At 42.7% G+C, this 20,628-nt stretch overlaps 1 protein-coding gene across 1 annotated transcript in view; it reads right to left on the reverse strand.

Annotated features, from left to right (window-relative positions):
• Window positions 1-20,628, reverse strand: part of col4a2 (collagen, type IV, alpha 2) — a 63,047-nt gene that overhangs the window by 16,638 nt on the left and 25,781 nt on the right. Inside the window, exons 5-13 of the mRNA XM_037109777.1 lie at window positions 2,217-2,351; window positions 2,077-2,121; window positions 1,858-1,974; window positions 1,657-1,725; window positions 1,513-1,548; window positions 1,373-1,426; window positions 1,249-1,284; window positions 1,066-1,107; window positions 139-210 (exon numbers count right to left, since the gene is read on the reverse strand). Coding sequence (XP_036965672.1) covers window positions 139-210; window positions 1,066-1,107; window positions 1,249-1,284; window positions 1,373-1,426; window positions 1,513-1,548; window positions 1,657-1,725; window positions 1,858-1,974; window positions 2,077-2,121; window positions 2,217-2,351 — 606 coding nt within the window. The remainder of the gene's footprint in view (window positions 1-138; window positions 211-1,065; window positions 1,108-1,248; window positions 1,285-1,372; window positions 1,427-1,512; window positions 1,549-1,656; window positions 1,726-1,857; window positions 1,975-2,076; window positions 2,122-2,216; window positions 2,352-20,628) is intronic.

A 20,628-nucleotide genomic window follows, 5' to 3' on the forward strand; every position in this document is an offset into this window, starting at 1 on the left:
TATTGCATGCGTACATGTGTCATAGTCCATTACTCTCCTCGTAATGTTTGATATTTTAGAGACCATCTCTGAATGTAAATACATGTAATTACTGCAGTTTAATGAATAGAGATTAATATGTATTGCTGATGTACAGACCGAAGGTCCGTAGGGGGGCAGCGTATGCTGATGTGTTGAGTTTCCTGGTGGCCCCGGTGGTCCGATGTCCCCCTGTGGTTTAAGAGGGAAGTGCAGCAGAAGTCAGACAACTCAGGGAGAAACAAATCTGTCTCAAGTACACAGATCCTTCATGTAAGTGAAAGTACCAAGCTGAAAATCGACAAACAGTACACAGTATATACACGTAAATATGTGTAATTTACTTTCACTTGTGCTTTTGATACTTCAGTACATGTAACATCAGATATTTTAAGACATTTACTCAAGTACTGTTCAAATGGGTGACTTGATATCTTAACTTTTACTTAAGAATGACTTCTGGGTACTTGTTTACTAGAGGTCAATCAATTATTAAATCTAATATTCATCATCGATTGATTATTGGAATTAGTATTTTTTCCTTTAATTGAACACCTGCAAAATAAATAAATTTAAAAAGGCTCTGATGCAGAAATACTTGTAGTAACAACGTAGTACCTTAAAATAGTAGCATAGTTGAGTAAATGTAGCCCAGTTGGGTGGACACCACTGATACAATCTTAAATAACACATTTAATTTTTGAATGCATATTTTTATGTTAAAAGGCATAAAAGGTAGTTGAATAACAAGCACAAATGTTTCCTTGAAACTGTAGTGCAGTAGAGGTAGGATTTTAAGAAACACTCAAGTACAGTACTTGAGTAAATGTACATAGTTTGGGTTCCCCCACTGCGAATCGTTGTGTGGGAAAGTACACATTCAGACCTCAAACTGAAGTGGATCAGATGAATTGTGACCTAAATGAATTTGGTATTTTCCCATACATTCACATTAACAGCAGGCAACTCTGTTTTCATAGCATTTGCCTCCCAGCAATGACTTAACTAATGTATGTCAACATGCATTTGATGAACACGGTGACTCACTTGTTCTCCTTTGAGCCCTTTCAGCACTTTGGTCATGGTGCCCTGCCCAGAAAAAACAAACACAACTATGAAGCTGCATTTATAAATGTCCACTCCTGTTTGATGACATTTCATGCAGCATTGAAACGGTCATCTATCAAATCTATATGATATTATATTAAATATATGTTATTGTTGCATTACCTTTGGTCCACGAGGACCTGGAGGGCCTGTGGGACCCTAGAAGAAGACACAAACAATTGCATTATAATAGACTTGACAAGCTGTCATTAAAACTGCTCACTCACATACACACACACACACTTACCTTTGGCCCTGGGATGCCTCTGTTACCCTGCCATCCGGGATTCCCTGGCGGCCCCTGACAAAAATGAAGAAATATTAGATGAGAAAGATGGCAGCAACAGAAAACTGAATAACAATACTTAACACATTGCTGTGCCTTACAAATATTCCGTTGACCCCTGGAGTGCCTTGATCTCCCTGTCGAGAGATGGTCAAGAATAAATTCGATAATGTGACGTTACAGAAATCACTACGTTTTGTTTAAGCCAGCAGTTGTTCAGAACAGAAGTTATCTTTCTTCCTCACCCTGAAACGCTCCATGTACACACTCAGCTCCAGAGAGTCTCCCTTGGCTCCCTTCCTTCCGGGTTGTCCCTGAGAGATAACAACAGCAAAAAAACAAAAAAAACAACAAAAAAAAAAACACAGACAATAATGGTCACTCAAAGGAAATCAAACTTTGTATTCTTCAAGTCTCCATCCACACAGGATTGGAGTTACACCTACAGGAGGACCAGGTGAGCCGTTGTAGCCGGTTTGCCCCGGTAGCCCTGCGTCTCCCTGTGTCCCGTTACAGCCGTCAGCACCTGGCTTCCCCCTGGACCCAGCTTGTCCCGGGTGACCCTGCAGAGCCAATCATGACAGTCAAAACACATTACAGTCAGACTCAACACAATGTTGCAGTGACTTTCTATCGTATTGATCCAGAGTGATGGAGGGACTTACAGGAATGCCATCATTTCCAGAAAATCCAGGTACGCCCGTCATTCCCTGTGGAGCCACAAGAATCATCCATTAAACAAGAGGACACACGAGACTGCTCTCATTTTTTACATTAAGACAACAAAAAGAGCAAAATATCTTACTATATTTCCTTTAGGACCCACGATACCACTACGGCCATGGTCACCCTTCTGCCCCTTTGGCCCTTGGATGCCTGGATCACCTGCTCTCCCTGGGGGTCCTTGATGGCCCTGAGGACCAAGAGGCCCAGGTTGACCCTGAGATTGGAGAGGTAGACAAAAATGAGTTGATCAACTTAAAGTCAAAGGTGCAATACACCAAATCAAGTCCCAAAAGCAGCCCATTGGCTCAAAGTTTTGAGTTAAATTCATCAGAATGAATTATCATTTGATTTCTATTTATCAATTAATGTGAGGACGTTAGTAGTTTAGCAAAAGCCAAGCTAACATAGTGATATTTGGAGTAAAAACAAAATCATACTTACCTGTTGAAGAGAGAGGAGAAGATTATAAATAAAGACACATGTTATAAACAGGTAAGAACAAAAGTATCACAACAATGCAACAAGTGTGACAAACCTTATCTTATCAATTAAAACATTTCCCACAGGTTCACTCTGCGTGTATTTTCTGATTTCAACACAGGGTGGAGACAAAACCTTTTTCTTTGTGGGCTGAAATCCTCTCCTTCAGCTCTTCACAGCCCTCCAGTGGTCAAACAGTGTAACTACAGATGTGCACTGTCTGCACGCAGAGGCAATGCAACTATATACAGTGTTCATTCACTGAACACAAACGCAACACTCATGTTTTTCATTCCCATTTCCCATGAGTTTGAATTGAACACATAAGACTTGCCAGTCGCCAATTAATTTAAATCTGTGTCAGTGACAAGTTAGTCCATCTACCTGACAGGTGTGGTATATCAAGATGCTGATTAAAACAGCACGATTATTCTCACTCTGCAACACTGTGTCTACTGTAGAAACCTTCTGGTTTCTGGGATCCAATGTCTACACCTGCCTCAGGAGCTGTGGATCCAGTTCTCCAGAGCAATCATCCAGTCTGTTCCCAGCACCTCCATCACTGCCTGGTTGTGGTTCGGACACCACACTGAACACTCTCCTTCTTCCCACAGGCCATGACGCTGATGAACAGTTACATCAGCCTCACCTTGTCAATAATAAATGTGTGTATATAATATGCAGGTTAATTCATAGAATGTATATAGACCTGAATACATGCACATAATCTGCATTATCAGTCTACACTATGGATGCCATTTATCCAGTATTTATTCTTTATTCATTGTTTCTGTATGCTGATTTTACTGTTTACAATATAGAGAAAGGTGACTTGTATACAGAATTAAAGTATGGTGTATTTTTATTTTTAATCAGCCTTGTAAAGAGAACCTAAAATTAGACAGAGAGATATGGAGATATGAGGAGGAGGAGGAGGAGATATCCTCATGGTAAAAGTGAAAGTCGCCTGATGAACAATACCTGAGTCTGTATTTATCTATCTACAGTATGTCATTTGTCTATGTTTGTAGTATCTGATATCAAATCTACTTAAGTATCAAAAATACAAGTAAATTATACACATGACATGTTCTGTATGTATAAACTATTATACTCTTGGTTGACTGGGTTTTCTGATGAATCACTGTTTTGTTTATCCGATTACTCATTAAATATAGAGATTAGTTCAAAAATGCAGTACTGAGTAACTAGTGACTTCAGTTAACAAATAAATGTAGTGGAGTGAAAAAATACAATACTCGCCTCCAAACTGTTGTGGGGTTGAATTATAATGTAGCAAAAAATGGAGATGACACCATAACACAATAATAATGTCTTTTTGTTTTAGAGTCTGCCTGGATACGGTTTTAAACCTGCACGCTGAAAGATCTCCTCCCTCTTTATCTCACGCACATCTGAGAGCGCCTCTAAAAACACACACACGTGCACACACAATGTTATTCCAGGACATGCCAGAGAGAGCAGTGAGCAGATTAAGCTGAGGTAGATAAAGCCAGACTCTGCTGTCAAATGTCTGTTAATGAAAAAAAAATACACTCAGCTGGACCAAGCAGACTTTAAAGGTCTGTTTAAAGAGCATTTTTGATTGCTGTCTGTTTGAAAACTGCAGACAGCCTCCTAATCTGTGAGCTAAATATAACTATTTGATTATATACTATATACTCAGAGTGATGAAAGATAGGGGGCAGGCGGGCAGATAGGAAGGAAGGAAAATGTGAGTCTGGCGGTCTGACAGCCATACTTGTGCTACATTTTTCAAGATCTTGGTTTTATATCCTAATACAGAGAGGGATTTGTGATCTGTCTACAGACCTGTCGCTGCATGTCAATGAGGAGAACAGCAGGATATAAAACACTATATATTTGTTTAAGGAGTTTTAACTGAAAGATCAGGTCGAACAGGTGCCTAAAACCCTCTCCGGAAACAGGATGTGTGTCTTTAACATCTCAGAGAGCGAGTGGACTCGGCAGAGAGTCGACGAGGGTTCTGAGGGATGGAAACAGATCAATATGTGGGCGGCACTTTTACAAGGGTGAAAAAGAACACGTGAGGGGGGAGACACCCTGGGAATTGAGTGTTTATATGGTCAAGGGGTTCATTGGGTCAGTCAGTGATGACCTCTGAGGCCTGACAGTGTTCCTGTGAGAACCAACAAACACACTGATGTTGTTTGTCCCCAGACAGAAATGGCTCTGAGCCCTCTCACACGAAGCCAGAGCCAAGGGGTCTCGGAGGAATTAATAAAACTACAGGGAGCCTAAACAGTGTCAGGCAACAATTCAAACAAGCTCACGGACAAATCAGATGCAGATAGTGTGAGATAAAGCCTCGGATGAACTCACATAACTGATGGTTAGACGTGTGCACTCATACAGCCAGTGTGTGTGTGTGTGTGTGTGTGTGTGTGTGTGTGTGTGTGTGTGTGTGTGTGTGTGTGGTAGTCAGTGCTGTGTCTATCGGTGGATTTTTGGAACAGGAGGTGTGTGTTTTGTCTCACCCCTGCAGCTGCTGCCTATAGAGACAACAGACCGACAACAGTCCTGTCAAAACATTTCAAACTTGTCACGAATCAAAGGCGTTGTGTTTCAGACAGTGTGTGCTGCGAATTTTTACCTTTCCACATTAGAACAGCTACAGCGCTGAGCATCCAGAGGCTCTGTCCAAGTACGATAACATCAATGTATCTTGCCCGCTATGATGATGCTATCACCATACTGGCGATTCTGAAACACTCGAGATATTCATGATAAATCATGATAAACTTTTAAAGGTGAAGACACAACATTAAATGAAAAAAAGCAGGAATTGCTTTTTGTACCAGCTACTTTTCTTATTTTTGTCTTCCACTGCACATTAGTAACCCCTCAGTGTAGGATTCTTAGATGTTAGGTGACATCATAGAGACACTAATTAAAGGGTATCAAAGGGATGTCCGTTGGTCACGGTTAGGGTCAAACTTTGCTTCTGCAAGAATGAAAAAATCAAAAGACTGATGAAATAACTGTAAGTGACAATTCAAGCGAGCACAACAGAACAGTTTTGTAACTTGTCCCATGTCTAACGTACTGAGAGGATGTCCCACATTTTTATTGGCAACAGCTTACAAAATCAAACAACTGCAAGACAGATGCTTTCCTAAAATCTGGCTTGTATTCAATGGTGCTGAGTAAAGCAGAGGATGTGTTTATTAGTTTAATAGGATCACTGTTTGCTCATGCCATGACTTCCAGGGGTCAGGGCTGCTCTTTCTGGGATCTGCTTCACACTAGTGGGCAAAGTGAAGATTAACCTGTCACTGTTATTGCTGCCTAAGCTACGGACAGCAGGAATTAGGTGGAATATGAAGGAAACTACCACAAAAAAGGAAAGGCAGCTGTGATGGGGCTGATAGGAATGTGATGTGTATTGCAGGTGTCTGGCGTCATGGTGGCACAAGAGGAAAAGTCAGGGGATCACCAAGGCCATGATCATGAATGTCTGTACAAAATGTGATGGCTATCTGGATACAGTTTTAGAGATATTTCAGTCCGGACCAAAGTGGAGGACTGAGTCATATGGTAGCAAAGCAATAAAACATAAAAATGTCAAAACAGCAATAAACAGGCAGAAAACAGCAGGACGGGAGGTCAAATATCTGCAACAAATCAGCATGTTAACATCTCTGACTCTGGTGAGAACAACATGTCAGAGTACTGATGAAACAGAGACAGAAAACAGCGCTGTTGGAATTAGTACATTTGCACCATCTTGTCAAGATCATTTGTAAAATATTTGATCTGGATGCAAACTGTCGCCTGTTTCCTTTGCTATGAAACCTCATGGTATGGAAAAAAGGCCCTCAGGCGTATGAAGTAGGGCTCACTCTACAATCACACCCTGACAGCTGTAAATCATCGTCCTCATGAAAAAGAAATCTGAAGACAAAGGTTCTGTCAGAGGAGTCATTTTGCTTTTATTCAAAGTCAAATATACAGTGACAGAGGGGCTGAGTGCAAAAGAGATCCTTGTCTAGAGCACTTGCACGGTACACTATGTGCACTCCTCTGTATCTTTCTGCATGGCTTAAACAGCAGGCTGATAAATACCAGTCTCCTTTCATAGCTGATAACGGGGGAGAGGTTTCTAAGTGCATATTTGTGTGTTTGTATGTGTGTGTGTGTATGTGCGTGTCTGTGTGTGTATGTGGACTTCCAGCACCTAACAGCTACGTGTGCTGGATCTGCTGTTAATCCCTCAAAAATACAGTGACTGTAGAAAACCTGTTATGTTCTGAAAAGCGCATTTTAGGGCAAGACACGATCAAGTACAGTGCGTTACTGGATAGGAAGCCAGTGAGGGATTGTGGGATATTTAACCATTGGTTTATTATTGAGGTCGTAGTTTGTGATCATGTTGTAACAGACTTAAATGTGCCTCTAAGATTCTTCCACCCCAAGTATAAACCCACAGTGACGCCACTAGTTGGATCACGCATGGCACTATGATGGTCACCATCTTGGTTTTCTGGAGCCAGAAGTGACCATATTTCATGTGAGGATGGAGATGAGCATGATTACCTGATTACATGTACTGAGACAAAGAGGACATGCCGTTGTAGTGAGGACTTGTGATGGAGACCTTGAACTCATCCGGGAACTGTTTACTGGGGTAATAAGACAATAAATAAATAAATTGTAGTTCAATTAAACAACCCTAAAAAACGAAATCAGTAAGGATGAATAATTCTTTATTAATCCTCACTGTGCCCCGTTGTGTCACTAACTCTTTGGACACTCACCACTTCCATTCTCCATCCTCTCCAGAGCTAACGCTCTCCCCATTCCTCCCCACACTTTAATTACCAGTCCTCCACAGCTTCACTTCCTTCATACCCCTGTACTCCCCATTCTTATCTGCTAACATGACTTCCACCCAGCATTTCCTCCCCTTCACTCCCAACTCTTGAGTGCTCACACATCCTTTTGTATCTCTTCTTACCCTCCTTTTTACTGACTGTATTCTTTCCCTTCCTGTCTCGACTGGGCGGATAGCGGAAAACACGGAAAAAATGGACTCTACATGTCGAAACAGCAACAAAATTCACAAGAGATGGGAAAAAAGACTATTAATGGACAAATAGTGGAAACTGTGAGACTGGCCAGGACAGTAGAGATGCAACAAAGAGTGTCTTCAACAGAGGACTGTAGTAAAATCGTGAACCAGATCAAACAAGGTACCTGAAATTTGGATCAGAGGAACCTCAGGGCTCTTCAAACGTACATGTGAAGAACCCTGAACACTCTTACATGACAGTCAATTTGGGTCTGAGCTCCTCTCTGTCTTTGAAGGCTGGCCATGACTTCAGCAGATTATGAAGCTCAGGAGACATATGCTGCCCTCTGGCCTCCTTCTGTATCTGTAGCTGTCTGTGCTCCTTTATTTTTCTTTCTCTCACAGATGGCTCACGTCATACCTCCAACCTCTTGTCTCGTGAGCTTCATGATGGGATACGACGAGCCATCAATCAGCGCTTGAGTCCACTCGAGTCACAGGGGGAAGAGGAGGAAATGAGGCAGGAAGAGAGGAGATCACAGGTGACCAATAAGCTCCAGACTTTTAACCTTTGATTGGAGCCAAGGAGGCTTTGTAGATAGTGAAGTCGAGTCTGTTATATTTACTGTACTGGACTCAGAAACACAAATTTGTCTCAGAGGGCTTTACAACATGTGGCATCCTCTGTCTGTCCCTCTGCATTTAATTTGGATGAGAAAAAAAACCTGACATAAAAGTTCCAGATTCTTAAATGTGAAATAAATTGCTTCGCTTTGTCTTATGTCACAGTTAACTGGTAATTTAATGCATTTGGAGTGTCGATAGGATAAAGTAAGATGTTAGAAGACCTCAGCATGGGCGAAATCTTCGATAACAAGTAGCATTTATCACTACTGTCTGACATGTCATGGGTCAAACATTAACTTAGAAGACAAAGTATTCCAGACCTCATATTATGTGTTGTGAGTTAAAGACCTACAGACAGTTAGGTGAATTGAGTTTTCATTTGAACCGTTCAGTTTTCATATTGAACTGCAGAATGCCTGTCTGTGCCAACCCCGGCCCCGAAAACGGAAAAAACAAACGCGCTTGCTGCATGTTGTCCATTCCTAAATTACCCAAATTCCTTTATCTACGTCGTCCACCAAACTGATTGCTGTAATTATGAGCAGTATCGCTGCAGAATCAATAACAAAACAGCTAGAGGAGTCATGGAATCAGGCCTATAAATAGCTCATAGCCGAGAGAGGAAGAAAACCCCAAGATGAGCCACTAAGTTGGTCTGCTGTTAGCTGCCTGTTAAAAACAAGCCTAGCATTACTAAGCAAGCCTGTCTAGCATCTTGTAAACAAAGTCAGTGATCAGCGCTTTAGGAATGGCGACAGGCTAGGTGTCAGCGCCAGGTGGTGCAAGAGAAGAAACAACAGTACAAGTCCACAAACCGCAACAACCATCAGTAATTCCAATGAAAAAAAAGAAGAAAAAAAATCAAAAGCCCGGTGAGAATGTCACAGCGTTCCAGAAGTTTGGTCACGTTAGTTGAGGCGTCTGTGTGTACAGTCTGTGAGCTCATATCACTTTCACAGTGGCTTTCATAAATCCATTTAATGGTTAAAATGATAGTAGTCGCTTTGTAATGAACATTTAGGGTCTCAGGCCCAGACAGACACTGCTGCAGTGAGCTAAAATAATCAGATAAACAAGAGGCACTAAAATACATACAGACAGGTGAGCAAGAGGTGTGTAACAGGAGGAAATAAAAACAGACTTGGAATGACACAGTTAAACCGCACAGGGGATAGAAAAGTCTAAACAAATGTCGGTAAAACAATAAGACTGGAACTCTGGATATAAACAAAAATTAGGACTGTTAAGAAACAGACTGGAGGAGAGATTGTAAAAAGAGCCATAAAAACAGCAGCCGTTCAAGCACCAGTCTGCCAAGTGGTGTCTGCTCTTTATCCAATCACCTCTCACCTCATCTGAGAGGCATAAACTGCCACGCACCCATACACACATAAAACACACACCCTGGCGAGGTGAACAAAGTGACTGAAGACTGTGGGATTATGGGATGCTGATAGTGAAAAAAGGGGCAGAAAGAATAACAGTCACACAGCAGATATGTGCAGTTTAGCATCTCTCAAACCGACTACACTGATAAGTCGTTCCTAGGTTATCCTATATTTACCATAGCTATCGTTTTCCTGAGGATTAACCCCGTCTTTCATACATCATGTGCGTCACTGACATGAGGCATCCCAGCTCCATCATTCCGCAGATGTAGGAATGTGTGAGGAGGATGGTGGATAGTTCAACCTGACAGTTGTGTGAGGAGAGAGCTGGTGGGTTGGGCCGATGCCTCCCGCACCAGCACATGATGATGTGCCCGGTGAGACACCATGATGGACGATGTCGTCATTGGTTGTAAGTACAGTTGGATTTCTAAGCGGACATTTTCCGCCACATAAGTTTTGTGAGCCTAAGCAAATGCCTTCATGACGTCTGACAGATATCGAGGAACCTCTGAGAAAACCCCTCCTCCTCTTCATGTTGTATAAAATGCAGCAACCATAATCTCCCTCTGCCCTCTCGCTGTGTGTACGTGGGTGTGTTTGCATTTCTCATTCCGAAATTGCAGATCTATTAAAAGTTCCCTCGTCTGACACCATAAATTTCATCTGGACCCAGACTGTCCCCTGGGGTGGATGGTTTGGGAATGGCCCGCTAAGAACAGGATGGGAACACACCGCCCTGTGTGCAAACCTCTGACCTCAGAGAGGAATAAAATAAATCAATAAACAACTGGCCGGAAGCCCCCTCTGTTATTCCATATGTCTGTCTGGATAAACTGGAAACTACAGGACAGTAGGAACCCAAAGAGTAACTGATTAAAACAATAATTTTAAGATAAAGACGGCGGACATCACAGGAAAACAGATGTCATGTCTTGGAGGCATGCACCGTTAATCTCTGCAGTGATGTACCCTGTTAAACTCACACACACACAAACGTGCACTCTCACAAACTGTCGCTCACATATACGCGCCTGTTTTTCAGGGATAATTAACTCTGCGTTTACTCTGTTGCAAACAATGTTAATACCTAAAATCTCAGATGGTTTGCCCTCCTGGGGGTTGTTTATTCTGTATCTCCTCAGGAATAACACTGGAATCTAAACAGAGAGGGCCGTGGTGAGGGGAGACGGATGCAAGGCAGCGTGAACATTATTCTCTGATGTCATCGTTGCGGGACAGAAGAACTGACAGCCCCAAACTTCCACAGGAAACATTGTCAGTGGGCGCCCTTACACTCATGCAACACTCAAACGCACGAGTGTCCCTGACAGGTTCCTGCTGAGGATTTACAGCACGTGAAGGTGGGGAAGCTGGATTAGTGAAGTTTAAGTGGGCACGGCATCCGACAAAGGATTGAAATGCAAACGTATTTCTATCGGTTTCATGGTGTCCCAGCATATGATGAAGAAAGAGAGCTTGTGAGAGAAATCCTGCACGAATTCACACCACTGCACATCTGACCAATCACTGCAGGAGAGAGGAAACTAAACGTGTCTGAAAGTAGCTTTCCCCAATCCCATTAAGAAACCAAATCGCCCAAATTTGGGGTTTTTGGTTAGTTACTTCCTGCACCCTGCCCCCAAATCTGTCTCTGTCTGTCTCACACACCATTAACCCTGTTCCCAGTGTCTGTGCACCTGCACCTCATCCCCTCGTAAGTATAATTTGTATTTAAGCCTGTGTTGCTCGCTCACTCTTTGTGGGTTTGTCTGTTTTTCATCAACGCCTCTCCCATGCTCCTGTGCCTGCTCCCCCGGTCCTTGTGTGTTCCTTATGTGCCTGATTTGTTCCTCGTGGTTTGTCTGGTTTGTCCTAAGTTTCGTTTTACTCTTACCTTGGATTGGCTCATTAAAGCTTGCTTTTTGCATTCAACCTGCCTGGCTGTCTCTGTCTCTGAGTTCTGCATATAGGTTCTGCTTCTGTTACATGTCAAAAGTGTTAACGCCTTTATTTACTGGACATTAGCAGCGGTTCAGTGGTTCTGAAATGATCTGCGTCCTGCATACTACAGAGGAAATGAGGGAAAGAACGAAGGAAAATAATAAAGGAAGCAAAGTTGAAAAGAACAAATGAAGGAAGGAAATGTGGTGCGAAAAAGGGATGTAGAAGGGCCAAAGGGGAGATGGTGAAGAATGATTTAAGAGAGGAATAAAAGTAAGAAGTTGAAGGTATAATGGAAGAAGAGAAGAAAGTAAAAAAAGAGAACAGAGGCCAGCACGTGAGCACTAAAATGTCTGCCCTTTCCCTCAGACTCCCACAATCGGGCTCAGACACTTTGGTGGATTCGGTCCCACTGCTCTACGTCCCGGCTCATATGTTTTTCTTGGATACATTTTTCTTGGACTCATTTCCTGAAGATCCGCATCCCTCTACATGATGCCCAGAGGGGAAACGGGGCTCGGCTCCCCTGGAGGGGTGCAGGAGATCAGGGGTTAGGGGAGAAGCATAAGGGGCTCCGCTCAGAGGAAAAAGAGGGTCCTCAACTGGATGCCCAGAGGAGGACTCAGGCAGAGTAAATAAACATCTGTAGATGATGTTTAGATATCTATTAGAGTGTGTTTAGATCTCCTGGCTGTAGTCAGGGAGGTCAGTTTTTTTTCTTCAATTCCCTGGCTATAGAGGAACGTGTCCTACTTCTAGATGACTATTGTGGATTGGAGTGGATATAAAATGAGATGCTGGGAGTTACAGGAAAAGGAAGCAGGCCATGCAGGCAGCAGGTGAAAGAGCAGCATATGAAAAATGACATCTTCTGAAGAATTGACCGTGAGAAAGTTAAAATGCCCCAGCCAGACCTGAACCTTCAAGATCTCCTCTGTCGCAAACAAGTTCCTCTGACTCATCCCCATAAAATTTCTCATGTGCAACGAGAGAGAGAGCGAGAGAGAGAGGCGAGAGAGAGATGAAGTAAAGGGATGAAAACTGATGACATTCAGACAAACATCCATCATTTCGTGTCACTTGCTTTGTTTCTCTGCTGCTCTTTGTTTAGAGTGGTTTGGCTGCTCTGAGGCCAGTTTATATTAGAATTAATGTGTTTAGACTCATGAGCTAATTTCTGAATTCACGTGTGTCATTTCCACTTCGCACGTGCACAAGCGTCTGCCAGAGATCTGACAGCATCCAGACCAGAGAGAAAGGCCTGCTAATGACCAGTGGTTAGACTGAAGTGTCTGTGAGAGTCTGTGTGTGTGTGTGTGTGTGTGTGTGTGTGTCGAGGATGTGTGTTGAGTATCAAGACTCGAGGGGGGGATCCCAGGCTGAGAACAGAACAGCTTGGACCCTCCAGCTATCCCAGGGGTCTCTGGGGCCCGACACCTGTGCTATTGCCTCACGTTAGAGGAATGAGACGTCTCCAGTCTGTGGTCTGAGCACATGTGTGTCTAAACAGGACACAGCTGCAGCCTGCGTGTGTATATGTGTGTGTGAGAATGAGTGAATATGGCGCAGAGTCTCAAATGAGGTGTCGCCCTCACCTTAGAGACCAACAACCTGTGTGCCTGTTTCGTGTGCCTATAATGAAGTCCATCACGGGTGTGTTGCCTCTATAATCCCATTCATCACATTCATCACTGTGATTATAATGCCATTACAGCTTCCATACAGTCGATCGCCCAGCATGCAGTGGCCTGCTGTTTAGAAAAGTCCACCAAGGACAACTCAATTTCCTCAGTGAAAGCTGTTCTCCGACTCTGTACATCACACCCATGGGCACGAAGGCATGTATATTGAATTATATATGGAGTTGAACAGTCTGAGAGGCCTCACAAGCTGTGATGAAGTGCGAGACAGTTAGTTTATATTTCTTTTGCTTTGTGTATTTTTCATTAGGATTTGTTATTCTGCTCCAAAGTAGGTTTCACTGATAAAAATTGTACAGTAAAAACAACATTATCACATGTAGCGGTAACAGTAGAACTATCTTATGACTGTCTGACTCTTAGTTTAGTGTTTTAGCAGGCTAACATTGGCCAATTAGCATTAAAAAAAGGAGTGATCCAAATGTTGGCCCTCTGGATTTGTGGACTGAGACCTTAAGGAGGTCAGTGGTATGTACGCTGATAGACAGACCTAAAGACATCAACAATAACATTTCTACTACTATAAAATGTACTTCTACATATTCATGTATCATAATGTGATAAATATCCTGGTCTGCATAATTCAATGTTTTAATGAAGTAATTGTTGTAAACATTCTTTGTAGGTTCTTTTTGTTTTCTGTCTAGTTGGCAATTGGAAAAACTACAGCATCATGTCTGTTTTGCCAGTGGCCGTCCCAGGATGTTTAAGGGGCGAAATTGTGTCCACTGTAAGGTCACCCTGGACGAATCGTAATCATATTGCGTTCGGACAGCCTTCAGTACGAGCAGACTTCCTGGGATTGCGCAATTGTAAGCTTGGCATAATGATTACATTAAATGTAAGGTTGCTGCTTCGCTGACATACCACACAAACCATCCACTGTCTCAACCGCTGTCTTCCATCAAGAGTGGAGATGCTTTTCAAGAGATCACCAGAATAGTTACAATTCATTCTGAGGAGGACATGAATGTCTGTACCACATTTCATGGCAAACCCTGTCATAGCTGTTGAGACACGTCCCCCACTAAAAGAATAATTACCAACAAATGACCAACTCGTGATGGTGCAATAAAAAAACTCTGTGGGTCCCCTAAAGTCATCAAGATTTATCATCTTGGACATCTGTACCAAATTTCAGGCCAATCCAATCAATAGTTGAGATATTTCAGCAAGGAACCAACTGACCGACATTTCTATCTGTCAGTTCACACAACTAGCAAAGCTGTTATGTGTATAGCGCTTTCTATAACATCATTAAAAAGTGATTTATTGAAGTGGGTTTAAAAATCCAAAACCACACAGCCATGAGAAAAAACAACTAGGGCAAATGAGGTTTATAGTCGAATACCCAGCTGTGATCTTGGCCCTGACTAGTATGGACTGCAGCCATTAACACTGGTGTTCGGGTTACCCATGTAATCCTCAAGGTCTCTATCTGCACCCACCGACCCATCCAGCTGGACCGGCCCACAGGCCAATTTTGCCAGCCTGGAAAAGTTTTTCCAATTTCCCACAAAAAGATGCAACACCCACTGTGATTCCAGCTGCTACAGACATTCCCGGATAGTTTGCAAGGGAGCAAATCAGGGCAGATGTCCATGCATGTTCGGGGTTCACTGACTGAATAAAGGGCATCTTAGGTGACACTGAACTTATTAGTGTTACTGGGTATACATGTGGGTTACAAGCTGATATCCTCAATTCCAGCAAGATAAGATTCAGCTTGATCTTCACATATTACACAACTTTTTCAAAATTAAGTTATGCTCTTCCGCTGAGTGGCCCAATCCCTGCTCCTGGGAGGGAAGTCTGTACCGAAAACATGTCTTTCTCAGAAAAGTGGAATAAATATGAGGGGACTTAGAGGAGATCTAATTGTTTCCTCTGCAGCCGGCCCCCGATGTAGGTTTCACAACAAGGCCTGATGGGGAACACATGGCGTTGCTGTGGTGACCCAAAACTCTGGTCAAATTTTTCCTACAACCCTCTTTGTGGACCAGAACATTTCCTGACTGCTGTCTGCAAATCAAATACATACATCCCAGAGGAGGTACAGTGTTAACACCTTATTTACCAGACATTGCTGAGAAGACAGGGTTGATTGATGTGGAATATATGGTGTGTGTCTGTACATGTTTTTCAATGAGATGGACAAAAAGATTGAACTGCTAACAGGAGGGGTTCAACAGGAAACAGAGTTGAGAAATGGGGGGAGGCGTGTGATTGGACATAAAAGCAGTCATATTCCTCAGTGATCAATTACTGTATGTGTAATTCAGAGTCCCATGAGGCAATCCTAGCCACAACATGAAACTGAATACCTCAGGCTTATTCTTCTCATCACAGTCTTTGTTCACCGTTTGTCCTCGGTTTGTTCACACCATGTGCTGGCTGATGATAACACAGTCGGGCTACAGATGGTAACACAAGGCCAGTGTATACTGCTTCAGTACTAAGTTGCATAAATACTGTAGTACTGAATGACTGTACTGGGGTGTAGTGGTTTGTACTGAGTGGTGCGGTTCTCGTGGTTCTCGCTGTAGAATAGCTGTATAGAAGGTGATGATGACATCACCGAGATCAGATACAGTGTTGTGTCTGGCTGCACCCATCTTTATTCTGCTAGAGAGTGAATAAAGGCTTTGGCTTGTTTGTATTTCTTTAAACCAATCACCATAGTCACAACTGACCAATCCACCAAGTCCCACGCCCTTTAGTTACCGTTGTTGAGTTGGACAAGCTTGACAATAAGACACATGGTGACGCTGGCGCTATTTAACTGGGTGCTGCAGTGTAGCTTCAAGAACCCAACTGAAGGATCTTCAAAATGTTAAGTTTTAAAACATGACTGGTTTTGAAAATTGAACATTAGAAAAGACAAAAGAATCCAACATGTCCTAACTACAGTACCATGCACACATAAACATTCATGTATTCAAAACTGGAATTTGCGGTTGCCAAGCTATGATTGGACAACTGCTGTGCAGGGGAGGATTTTAGTGAATGGTTTATAATCTTTTCAAAGACTGAGGTACTTTAAAATCACTTCATCTTTGCAATAATATGTCCATTTGTGTGTGTGTCCCTTTAGGTTTGCGCAGATGTGTGTGTAATAGTGTGTGTGCGTCTTCTAAAAAGAGATGCTCCTTTGTCAGCAACAACAATAGTCCTCTTGTTCCTAAACAGCAGCCATCATCTTAAAATGTGAGAGTGAGCCTTTTATAGGCTTCTTAAGCCGGACCACAGCTGGGTGCAGGACGGCGGGTCAAACTTGGCTTTGACAGTAATGCAATGGAAAAGAAAGAGACGGGAAAAGAATTTCTTTTGATTGTGGAGGCAGACGAAGACGTCATTGGAGAAATATGATGCGATCATGTGGTGTTCATTTTGTTATTAAGGGTTTGTTTTATGTCTGAGCTGTGCTGTATGCGTCTGTCGTCTTGTTTGTTTCGCCCATGATCCCAAGCTGCTTGCGTCTTCTGTTTTGTTTTGATTGAGAACCCTACTGGCAGAAATTATATGCTTCATTTAAAGCTGCTGAAATCATTTGGGTTCCAATAACAATAGATGTAAAGATTGTGCATTATATAGCGATGAGCCAACAGCAACATATCACTGCAGAGCTTCTCAACTCTGTGGATTGTTGAAGGATCTTTCTGCTCATGTTTTGGTTTTACTATGCTAACTGTTTTGATCAAATTTCACCACTTACATTGATTTTGTTTCGAGATTCAGCTAGCAGCTTTGTTCAGATCAGTAAAAAAAGACCTGCGAGACCTTACACCGCCAAGCACCACACAGCAGTGAGCCAAAGTTAGTAACTTTCTGGTGCAGCATTGAGCAGCTAAAGAGCCAGACCCAAATTGAGCCAAAAGAGAGTGAATGTTGGATTTGTCACGTGGTCAGAACCTCATGTGATTGATACTGGCGTTCCTTATCTGGGTCCGTGAACTGCAACTGAGAGGGCGTGCTTGTGCCAATGACAACAGTTACGTTCCTTTTGAGTGTAATATCACGATTATACAATGGTTACTATCAAAATTAAACAGATAATCATAATAAATTTATATTGTGGGACAATTTGTTCTTAAAATACAAAATGTTTGCAAGTGTTATCTCTGTTACCCTCAAAACACATCGGTTCTGACTAATAAATGGAAAATAAGTCCCGTGAGAAGATTCATTCGTAATGAAATCTTGTTTTATTCCATTACGCAGGCCCTGAGTATCCACAACAGAGAGGTCAGCCAGCCAACTTGAGATTATGCTGGCTAACGAAAGCTAACGCTTTAAAGAGATCACGGGAAGTAATATTTGTAGTGATGAGCTTGCTGTGCTGATTTGATCATGTCTTACCCACGTTTGCCTGGATCATGTATTCACACACACAAACAGCTGGTCACTGTCTGTTTGTCTGTTTGTCTAAGCTTCTCCCCTACCTCTCCCCTGCATAACTTCTCACACAAGACAAAGCCAGCCTGTGATCCCCACTGAATTCCTCTTTCCAAAAATCCTCCTGTCCAAGAGTTTTAGTGATAGCAGCAGGTTTTTGCTTTCCTCCCCTGACTTCCGTTGACACACTGCTCCACAGTTGGTAGTTCTTCAGGGCTCTGGTCAGGGTCAGGGTCAGGGGAGAGGGACTACAGGAATGGATAGGCTCCTGATTGCAGGGCTGGTTTGAGGGGCTTACAGAATGAAAGCTGCCATTACACATTATGCCTTCTGCTGATATGGGAAGCTACAAGCAGGCCTGCTGTCAGTGTCTATACATCAGTTCACCGATTTATTTCATCTTTTGACAATTAGCTTCCATCATGGGAGATAAATCATGTTTGAGCAAAGTTACTGATGGCAGATGAGGATGCAGCTCTAATCAGAGGAGTTCAACCTGATTGAAGTTAAAGAATTACCATTCTATGCACACAATGCAAGGCCCGAATGTCCGCAGAGATGGAGAGAAAGAAAGAATTGCTTCCCCATGAATGTCTTACACTTTTGAGTTTTATGGGTTGCTTTTGTAAGCCAAGGGGTTGCAAAATGTCCTCAGTGTCTCAAGGTCAAGATCCTGCAAACAAGCCCCAATCACAGGGCTTCCACCCTTCGGTGAAAAACACACTCTGAGGACTCTTTGATCTGTTACAAATCTGCAGCATTCCTCTCTGTGCCGCTATCCTGTCCCTGAGCAGACAGGAAGGTCCATGACAGTCATGGGTACTGGGATAAAGACTGTAGGTATGGACTTGTTTTCATGGAACAAGGAAATCTTTGCCATTTATAGACACATCCAAACACACAGACGATCTTGTTCCCACAAAAACAGAGAGCGTCTATATTAAAAAAAGATCAGTGGACCGTCATTGTGCTCGGCTTCCTGGGATGTGTGTCATTTCCTGCTCAACATCAGCTGTGAAGGCTTTTCCCATGGTGGAAAGGACAGCATCGCTCCATCTGAAGAGTGTCTGTCATGGTTTCGCTGCCATGACCACTGACTGTTTTCATGTTTTCTTTATCTCTCCATCACCACTGTATAGGACGAGGAGAGGCAGTGAGCTCACGCAGATGAACGCTGGTGTTCTTTAAGCCGCAGTGTCTTTTTCTCTATAAAACACGGCGCCACTCCTCATTTCTCAGAATTGACGACGGAAAGACTTGCAGCACAAAAGACAGCATTGATCTGCTAAACATGTTTTCTGGTGAGGACGCAGGGAGCCTTGTGCTCAGCTCCTCACCCTGACCTGGTTTTTCATTGCTCAGAGACCACAAACTGCTTTGTTTTACTGAACCACCCACCTTACAGGACCTGGCTTTCTGATTTAATTCGAGCACACTTTTTCGTATAAATTCCAGCTCTGATTGTGAACTACTTCAAATGTTTTATGTGCCTAATATATTCTCTGCTCCATATCGGGGTGCTTGTTCTGCTTTTTATTACCAGGAGTACAATCCACTAATGATGCAGAAGAACAAATGAGGACTCTTGGAAGTTAACAGAGATACTTTTCTGCACGCCTGCGTTGCGCTGGTTGCCAGGGGAGTGGGTGGTAATGCTGAAGAGTCAGCTTGCCAAATTTTTGTCCCCCCCCTCCTCAAAGCAGAAAACCCATGAAATGAATATATCTAATTCCTACCAAACAATCAGTTCCATTCTTTTAATCTCTCTCTCTCTCTCTCTCACGCTGTCTCCATCAGTGTCTCGTCTCTTTCCGGATTTATATCCACAGCCAACATCTCACTTTCTCCACCACAGTGACGATTTGAGAAAATGAAGCATGAACATTCATATACTTTCACAATAGCAAAATGAGAGCGATGTCCAAGAGCAGCTGACATTGTTGCCAGGCAACAGCAAATATCGGCTAGCATAGAACTGTTGACATATTTTAAAAATCTCACCTCCGGTTCCCGCTAAAGAAAACCCTGCCTCATTTTCATGGTCTCATGGAGAGACACCTACTGGCAAAAATAACGTACTGTACATTTTAAGTGCAGCAGTGTTAGCAGCTGATTGCCTATTAGCACATGTGACAGACACAAAGCATTAGCATGTATTTATAGTCAAGTATCTGTTCCCATGGTATATGTACAATAAGTCCAATATCCACTCTACTTTGAGCTCTGTATTTGGTCTCCACCATCTCATGAGAGGAAAATCTTGATCATTAGTGGCTAAATCCTCCAAGAAATTCACTGGCAAGTGGCTAACTTTGCCTGTTTCTGCCTATTTGGTGATGAGTAGTCGAGTTTTAGAGTTTTTATTCGGCATCTTTCAGTTAATTTTGCCAGAAAAGAGTGAACGGGCAAAACAGAGACAATATTTATATTATAGAATGTGGAAATTTTGAGGTAAAAATTAGAAGTTTGGACACAATGACAAAGCTGCTCAACTAAAACAATCCTATTAGCATGTCGAGCAGCCTCACCAAGCTGCTGTCTACAGCCACCATTTACCCATTAACAGCCATTGGCTAATCACCACAGCTGTGTCAAGTCTCAGCCAATCCCGACAGCTGCAAAGGATCAGTTTGCCCCATTCAACGACGTGCTCATCACCATGACTCTCCTCGGGGGAAAGATTTGGAAAGTGAGGAGATGGATGTACAGCAGGAGAGACAGAGGGATGGAAACATCTGTGAGAATCCATCTCGCTTTCCATTGTATTCACAAACAAGTCCATCCGTTGGGGAATGCATATGAGGACAAAAAAGCTGTCGGATCAAATTACGTGTGAGACTCTGAGGTCTTGGAAAATTTACAGCTTTAATTTGTATGCAATAAGTCAAAGACAACAAGTGACAG

This window comes from Acanthopagrus latus, chromosome 9 (genome assembly GCF_904848185.1).
Source record: "Acanthopagrus latus isolate v.2019 chromosome 9, fAcaLat1.1, whole genome shotgun sequence".
Lineage (NCBI taxonomy): Eukaryota > Metazoa > Chordata > Actinopteri > Spariformes > Sparidae > Acanthopagrus > Acanthopagrus latus.